This window comes from Colias croceus, chromosome 20, assembly GCF_905220415.1.
Source record: "Colias croceus chromosome 20, ilColCroc2.1".
Classification (NCBI taxonomy): Eukaryota; Metazoa; Arthropoda; class Insecta; order Lepidoptera; family Pieridae; genus Colias; species Colias croceus.
Window position 1 is genome coordinate 5,718,720 of NC_059556.1, and position 8,451 is coordinate 5,727,170.

Sequence of the window (8,451 nt, forward strand, 5' to 3'; positions counted from 1 at the left end):
TAGTCCCCGGGAGCCGAACCCAGGTCCCCTCGGATCTACGATCGGGCGTTGAGCACTCTGTCGCGGAGGCAGTCCAACAATATAAATTTATATCTTAAAATGATTATCTCCTAGGATGCGTAGTCATAACAGAACTCTGACTTAATCTCAATTAGTTCATAGTAAAAGTATTTATAATTAATTTAATTAAAAACATATTATTTTTTTAGGAGCCGAGGCTTAGCAACAGGTTTAGCTGCTGCCTTCAGCTACACTATAACCTTCATCGCAGCGAAAACTAATTACAATTTAGAAGCAAACTTCCATCTAAGTGGAACATTCTCGTTCTATGGAATAGTTGGTATCATCGGAACGTTCTACCTTTATTTCTATTTGCCAGAAACAGAGAGAAAGACATTAGTAGAAATAGAAGCCTATTATAAAGGCAAGCAGAAAATATTTGCTGACGATTTTTTGATAAATGCCTTCCGAAAGAAAACTTGCATCAATAACGATGTTGATAAACCTATGCTAGTCAAATAACTACCTCAATTTTATGATGAATTGCCGTGCACGAATTTTTCTTAATTTTTTGGTATAATAGGTATGTAAGTAATTAATAATTGTACATTGAAGCTATGTTAGTTGTTACCTAAATAAATTAGATACAATTTAGTTTAATTAAGAAAATAAGTGTTCATAAGTTATTGTTAACTGATAATAAATACATTATATTTTTATAACTGTTGTGTATTCATTTTGTCCATATCCTCAATAATTTATTACTATTCTATCTTTTAAAACTCTGAAGAAATCACGTGTTTCTCCTTTTTTGGTTGTGGCCCATGTAGAGGGTCTGCCACAGTGAGATCCAAATCCATGTTTATGATCATGGCCTTTTTTTGTTACTTTTAAATCTAGTTTGAGCTTTTCATCATCTGTTTCGGATAGTATTTCTATTTCTTCATCATCCACGTTTGGTTCTGCAGTACTTTTTATGTGATGTAAAGCATCAATTTCAGACTTAGTGCTGACTTCTTCTTTGCAGTCATTTTCTTGGAATTCTGTAAAAATAGAATTAAACTAGTAGATTAGTATTATTGTATTGCTAAGTAGGAAAGTTATTTTTTATTAAAATCAAGACGTGTTATTGTGTTATTCACTTTAAAGTTCAACTTTTTTATAAGTAAAACAAGAAAATCATATTTTATTTATTTTATTTGTATGTACCTAAGTCAAAACTTCAACATTTTCAGGGTTTCATTTTCTTCGTTAAATATAATTTTTATTTATCCTCATTCCTTTCTTGGTTGTAGTAATCCATGAATGTGGTCTTTGACATTTTGTCTTACAAGATGAGCTTGAAATTTTAATTTGTTTACGTTTTTTCAGCTCTATATGATCCTTGTATAAAGTTGATCTTTTCGTGCGATCTGTAAGGTTCTCAAGTGTGCTTCTAGTAACTGAAGTACTTTGAAATTTAGAAGAATAAATGACATCTGTATGTGATAATGCATTTGTTGTAACCGTATCTCTATCTGAACTTAGAGGCTGTGTGTTTGCTGCAGATATTTCATCGAATGCGTTAGTTATAGGCCACTTGTTAAGTAGTTCTAAAGTCGTATCCCACGTTTTAGGGCGATTACAATTGTTCAAACCAATATTGGGTTTGCTTTTTACATTCGTTGAACTTGGATGTAGGTGTTCTGTCAACATAATATTTTTTGGCGTCATTTTTATATACTTCGTCGTAGTCACATTTTTTTTTCGTGAAGAATGTGGAAGATCTTTAGCGGTCTTAGAACTATTTGTTGTTGGAAATGTATACGAATCTTTTAAGGTTATGTTTTTAAATTCTGTCTGTAGGATCGATTTCGTTTTGCGTTTGTAAGGTATTGCTTTATCTGAATTACTGACAGATAAATAATAAGGTATTGTTGCTATGTTTTCTGTTGTGGTTTCCCATGTTCTTGGTCTATTACAACAGAATAGCTCAATAGCATTTACCATGTTACTTTCATTCTTCTTGATAAGTATAGGTTGTGTTATAGTATGTGCACTTATATACTTAGACTTCACAGAAGCCGATGTTTTTGAACTAACTTGAAAGTCAGAATTTGTTATAGTATATCTCTGTGTGACGTTAGTAAATTGTTCAGTACTTTTGGCTTTATCTTCCATGGAAGAATTAGTAGTTCTTATTTTACTGTCATCATGATCAGTTTTGGTTTCATTACAAGTACAATCAGTCATATTTGTAAGAGTTTTGTTTAATATTTGTGTCTCATTTTTAATACCATCATTGTGGGTTGTTGTTTGTGGTAAGTCCTTTGAGGTGAAAGAAGACGATCCCATGTAACTAGCACAGAACAGTATGTATGTTTCCTGATATCCTGAAAATATAATCTTTTTCCAATAAGATAATACAACATATTCAAGGGAAGTCATTTCGGATAAAAAGCAATATGGCAATAAGCAAGTAAGGAGCAAATTACTGAAAACCAACGTGGAGTAAAACTAGTTTAGAATTTTGAAATCTTTATTTGATAATATTTCAAATAATAATTGATAAACTAGCATGTAAAATCTTGCACACCGGTAATACATTGGCTGTTAACTTTTGTCATGTACTCTGAAAGAGAATATAAAACATATTAAAGACTAAATAATAAATATCTATAAATTATTATACCTAATCTAGTTTTACTCCCTCATAGATAGTAAATAAACTTAAATATTAATTTTAATTCTAATATTTCTTTGTTCATTGGCCATAAGTACTAGAAATCCTAGAATATGCACTATAAAGTCAAGGAAATAACCAAAAAAACATTCACAGACCGCAGCTGTTTCAATAAGAATACAAAATTTTATTAGGTTTCAATAACTTTTTGTCTTTCTATCTAATTTTTATACTTATTCTAATCTATTCAACTATTTTACATTTTAGTACAGCGAAAGCTATATTAGGAGTCTGGGATGTATATTTTGTGTAATGTTCAATAATTATGATTTTTATTTTGAAGTGAAACTTTTTTATGCGCGTTGAGAATAAAATTTCAAGGTCGCGTCATGGCAATACCCTCACGTCATGGAGTAAGGCGATGATTTTGGTATTTTTGAAACTTGCCAAAGAAGTTTCACTTCTGACACCGCCAGACATGCTCTTTTGAATGTTACTGAATCACATACGTGTTCCATAGTCGCAGTTATATTCATACATGTCACACTGGTCCAGGAAGCTGCGGCGAGTGCAGCCATCAGGTGATGTTGCGCAGACCATTCTACTATCGTGGATACACGTAGACGCCATGTTGCAGTAGTTGACGGGCTGAATCAGAAAGAAATATTTTATAATTTCTTTTATCATCAACAACTTCTATCAACCTTGATAGAAGTTTTGCTTTTACAATTAACATAGGGGTATCGTGTTAGTTACCGATTTACATAAGAGATTTCTCGTACTAAATTCTTAATGATGCAAATACAACTGAACAAATTGCTGCAAACGTGAGGACATAAAAAGCTATTTCTTTGTGTATGAAAATTTCAAAAGAATTTTATAGATTGAGTACCTACCTACGTGTTTGAAACAATACGTTCTGCAGATAATACCTGACAATGTAAAAATTTAAATGTACTTATGCTAAACATTGTACAGTCTTAGTTCATGAGCCATGTAATGTGTTTAAACAGCTGTGCAATCGTATTTAAATAAGTAGCATTCTTTAATTACATGGATACATTTCACACCTGCTAAAATCATTCATCATCATTTCATTCTATATGAAAATAGCTCTACAATAACGATACCATTTATTCACATCATATACCATACAGATTCTGTTTACGATTATTATAAACAGAAAAGGTCCCGTGAAGATAGAATGCACTAATGATGATCAGCCATTTATCATACCTTTGTGCACACAGATCAGCTGTAAACAATTTAGACATCAGATTGAAAAAACGACATAATAGGGTAAAAAACTAAAAAAATGACTCTTAAAGGAAGCGGAACGGTTTCGCGTTATTAGGTTTTGGGCAAACACTTCTGCTGATTATTATTATTCAATCGTTCCTTAACTTCAATTTCGTGTCTTAAATGAGTAAAGAGTGTAGTTAGTGTGTTGAAATAATTCAATCAGAAACTTTTTATAGGAGTACCCAAACATGCAATAGCGTAATGTTTTCAGCGTTTATTCTTTATTTATTCAATCCTAATATGGATTTTAATATGCAAAAGAATGCGTTCTACGAAAAAAGGGTTCCATTTATTTCATAATAATAAAGAACCTCATTTTTATGAATTTGTATTTTATGAAGGTTCAATAAAACAGAAATTTAATAAAAAATATTATACAGGTATGTATTTTGTATTTGTTGCTGTAGTCAACTTTAGTTAAGGAAGAGGTCCTATCAATTAAGTCTGTAATCAAATAATTTTAAAAGTATTTGTTTCTATTTTAATTCATCAACTATAGGTAGGTACTATTAATATCTAGTATCTAAATATGTAGAAGAAACAAAGAGTTATATAATTATACGTAGAAAATAGAAATTCAGTTTGATATTTTCAAACCAAGTGAATTTGTGAACACAGCTTGTTAAAATAAATAATAAAAGAAGAATTTCGTGCACCTTGACGATTTTAAATTATTTTTTATAAGTCAGTCATAAAAAAGCAACAGTTTTCTATATTTCATACAAAATAATTCACAAAATAATGTAATTACATACGTAAGATAAATGTTGTTCGGACCAGTGCAATAGTAGCGCTGAAAGAGAAGATTATTTTTTATTATTTATTGCGTCTCTGTTATACTTCATAGCCAAGACTGCCATAGATTCGTAAATCATAGTATTCCACTAGTAGTGATGGAAATTTTAAAAATTTTATGTTGTAGGTAAGATAAAAAAACATATTTAATATTATTTATCCAGTCACAAGCCAAAGCATTATACTGTAGATAATATAATTACTTACCAAATATCAAAATATGAAACATTTCTATTTGTTACAAGTCATTTCTACGTTATGTTTAAAAACAATGCTAGAATTGTTTAAGTTTTATGACTTGAAAATAATAAAATAAGTGTCGAAATCGACTGATGGAAATAAATTTTGCGAAATTGAAACGTCCTAACCATAATATATAACCAACATAACCATAATATGGGAATAATAATGAAAAAGGTATGGTTCGGTTAATAATTTAGTTCTTCTTGAAGTTTATTTAAAATTATTAAATTATACCCATTAATATATTTTACTCTTTCTCTTAGGATATAAGGAAAGAAAACCTACATAGAAAAGGTACAAAGGTATACACGTCGTACCACACGCACCCATAAGTAATGTTTATCTTTTACGTCATTTTTCAGAAAAGCATAGATAACCAATGAAATCAATTAAAAAAAAAATCACTTGAAAATATCAGTAGATTCCTATTCATTCGAAAACTTAATTTATCGATTATTACTCTTCATATTATGATATTTCTCAATTTACCGATACAAGACTTGAAGTGCAATCGAGGATAACTATAATTTTGTTATCTTGAAAATAGTCGATATATCACCGATAATAATTACCTAATTATAATTATCTTCTGTATAGTACTTGAATAGTTTAATGTCTAGTAACATATCTTATTCATAATATTATAATAAATATAAAATTTCGACCGTAACATTTTCCTAGAATAATATCATCTACATGTTATTAAGAAAATCCATAAGAAAATAGACCGTGCTAAGAATATACATATTACATATTAAGTCATTTCCTAGAAGAGTAGATGTGTTTATTTTATTATCTTCTCTGAATCATATTATTTCATATCACACGTAAAGAAAGTATAAACTAAACAAAGGATAAGTAGAACAATAAATCTGATTCATTCAATTTAAATAGCCGGTGATAATATTATGTTTGATTTTTATTAGGTACCTACTATTATAGTTCAAATTATATGGGTTATTTATTTATTTCTTAACATTAAGACTAAGGTACACTTCAGAGTAGATTGACTCAACCTCAAACTGACTTTCCGGCAATGCGTAATGCCTCCGCCTAGTTTTCATTTCAAGATTGATAAATTTTTCATTACGAAAAAGAAGCCAACGGAATTTCCAGACCAAAGTTAAAATTGAGAGCTGCACATATTTGTTTCGGTATAAATTGTACCTATATAATATTGTGATCAAAAATTACCACCACCAACCACCAACATTAATTACTAAATGTGGCGCCACTGTCGTTCATGAATTCATGATAAGGCTACTCTAGCGCCTCCAGCGACGTATTGTGTTTCGTCTTTTTAAGGTTCCGAACTTCAAAAATAAAAAAAGGAACCCTTAAACTCATAAAGGATCACGCGTCTATCAGTCTATCTGTCAAGACCCTTTTTCTCAGCAATACGTGGAGGTATCTGAAGCTGAAATTTATACTGAATAGGTAGGTACTCAAGTTTACGGTCCCTTGAAGCTGTGAAAAAACGAAACTTATAGGCCAATGTCATATAGCACAGATAAAGGACAAATTGCTAAAAGCAACACAATAAAATATAGGTCTGTTCGGAGCCCTCGATGCCCGAGTCCGACTCGCATTTGGCCGGTTTTTATTTCTGGATTTTTAATAATATCGTAATGTCCAAATAGTACATAAAATAGTAAATTATAAATAACACAGGTCAGTAGAAGATATTATTCAAAATATCGAAATGTATATACATTTGATATTTTGAATAATATCTTCTACTTCTAAATCTAAACTCCTAATTTCACGTAGGTACATGTATTTAAGTTGCGAAAGAAAAATTATTACTATTTATTTATTACTAGCTGCACTTTGCGCTTTCACATCCGTGGCTCCGCTCTTGTTGGTATTAGCGTTATGATATATCATATTATAATTATAGCCTATATCCTTCCTCTATAATAGATAGGGAGACGAGGTAGCTAAATGGCGTAATTAAACGGCGCCGTCGAGACTTATCAAAATCGATACCTAAAATAATTTCGAAAAGAAAAGCTTCAATGGTAAAAACCATTTTAGCGGTGGGTTTGGCGTGTACGGATTTTCAAAAATGTAAAAAAAAATAGTTACTTGGGCATTCTCGAGCGCGTCAGATATTCATACTACGTATGCCCCAAGTGCCTCTGATAACAACGGTATACTAATCTGCCGGTTTGCGTGGTGGGGCTAGGCATATTAATTCGTCAAAAATGCACAAAAAAAAATTTACTCGAGCGCGTCAGATTTTCGGAAGGGGTGTTAAGTAGGCCCCAAGGAAGCTCCCCTTAAAAAAACTGACGATTTCGGCGTGACGATAAGTTACGATGAATTTTTGAAAATGCAGAAAAAAAAGTCCTTTTGAAATACTCGAGCGCGTCCGATTTTCATAGGGGAGGTTTATCTCGGTCTCCTGAAAGCATATTTTCTAAATCTGACAAAAATGTTGGTGGGTTCTCTTAATCTGACCGAAAAAGGTTTGAGAGTTTCTTTTTTTTAATCATCGTTATTTCATATCAATTTTTCTTAACACCCTCAGTTTTCGAGATATACTCAAAAAACCGGGAGTTTGAGTTTTTATGATGCTTCAAGTCAAAAAGTTTTAACTTTGGACAAAAATGTAAAGAGACCTTTTTTGTGTAAAATAAAATTACCTTTTTTGTTTATTCAAACTTTTTTTTTGTAAAATGTATCGTTCGTTTATTCAAACTTTTTTTTTTTGTAAAATGTATCGTTCGCGACTTATATACTGCAACGCGTTTTTTGGGAGACGAAATGGCTCCTCCAGACTTCCGGTCACGCGGAAACCGGCAGATTTTGTATTTTTAGTAAGTTTTAGATTATATTCTTCAAAATAAAAATAAAAACAATCGCGCTCGAGAATGCCGGATTAACGTTTTTTTTTACAAGTTCGCGACCCTATAACTTGGCGGCGTCAAGGACTTATCGTCAGATTAGTTAAATTTAGTCTTAAAACACTAAAATCAACCCCCAATATCTTAATCTGACGCGCTCGAGTATTTCAGACTATCGATTTTTTTTTACTAATCTGATCGTCTATCCTGGGCGCGCGTCACTACTTAAAGAGCTAAATAGTTAACAAGGTTGTTCTATTAGGTCTAAGGTATCTCTCATATCTTAAACTGCCACGCTCGAGTATTGCAGAAAATTCCCCTCTTCGCCTCCCTATCTATAAATGGGCTCTCTAACACCGAAAGAATTTTTGAAATCAGACTAGTAGTTCCTGAGATTAGCACGTTCAAACAAACAACCAAACGAACAAAGGAACGAACGAACAAAAAACAAACAAACAAACTCTTCAGCTTTATAATATTAGTATAGATTGCACGAGACTGGAGTTGCGGTCTAAGGCTTACTGGGACAATCACCTCCTACTTGCATTACATAGGTTAATTTTTCAACAAGAAAACCAAATTAATTAAATCGATTTACGA

General features: G+C 31.5%; 3 protein-coding genes across 10 annotated transcripts in view; 1 reads left to right on the forward strand and 2 right to left on the reverse strand.

The window, feature by feature from the left end:
* LOC123700791 (facilitated trehalose transporter Tret1-like) overlaps nucleotides 1-722 on the forward strand; it is a 54,863-nt gene extending 54,141 nt beyond the window's left edge. For all 7 annotated transcript variants that reach the window (XM_045648120.1, XM_045648121.1, XM_045648122.1 and 4 more), the window contains exon 8: nucleotides 210-722. In XM_045648120.1, coding sequence (XP_045504076.1) covers nucleotides 210-522 — 313 coding nt within the window. In that variant the 3' untranslated portion in view covers nucleotides 523-722. The remainder of the gene's footprint in view (nucleotides 1-209) is intronic.
* The window catches only part of LOC123700808, a 535,837-nt gene that overhangs the window by 424,446 nt on the left and 102,940 nt on the right, over nucleotides 1-8,451 (reverse strand). The window lies entirely within an intron of this gene.
* LOC123700800 lies at nucleotides 1,180-4,764 on the reverse strand. Of its 2 annotated transcripts, XM_045648139.1 has the most exons (4): nucleotides 4,720-4,764; nucleotides 3,559-3,594; nucleotides 3,172-3,310; nucleotides 1,180-2,372 (listed from the first exon to the last, which is right to left on the reverse strand). In XM_045648139.1, exons 3-4 carry the CDS (start codon nucleotides 3,290-3,292, stop codon nucleotides 1,252-1,254), a joined length of 1,242 nt encoding a protein of 413 aa, XP_045504095.1. In that variant the 5' UTR covers nucleotides 3,293-3,310; nucleotides 3,559-3,594; nucleotides 4,720-4,764; the 3' UTR covers nucleotides 1,180-1,251. The 2 variants fall into 2 exon arrangements, with proteins under 2 accessions (XP_045504095.1, XP_045504096.1); XM_045648140.1 differs by lacking the exons at nucleotides 3,559-3,594; nucleotides 4,720-4,764 and adding an exon at nucleotides 3,419-3,474.

Coding starts and splice junctions, on each gene's coding strand:
- LOC123700800 (XM_045648139.1), bottom strand. CDS start 3,292: ATGGCGTCTACGTGTATCCACGATAGTAGAATGGTCTGCGCAACATCA. Junction 2,373..3,171: donor TAACTGCGACTATGGAACAC/GTATGTGATTCA, acceptor TTATATTTTCAG/GATATCAGGAAACATACATA.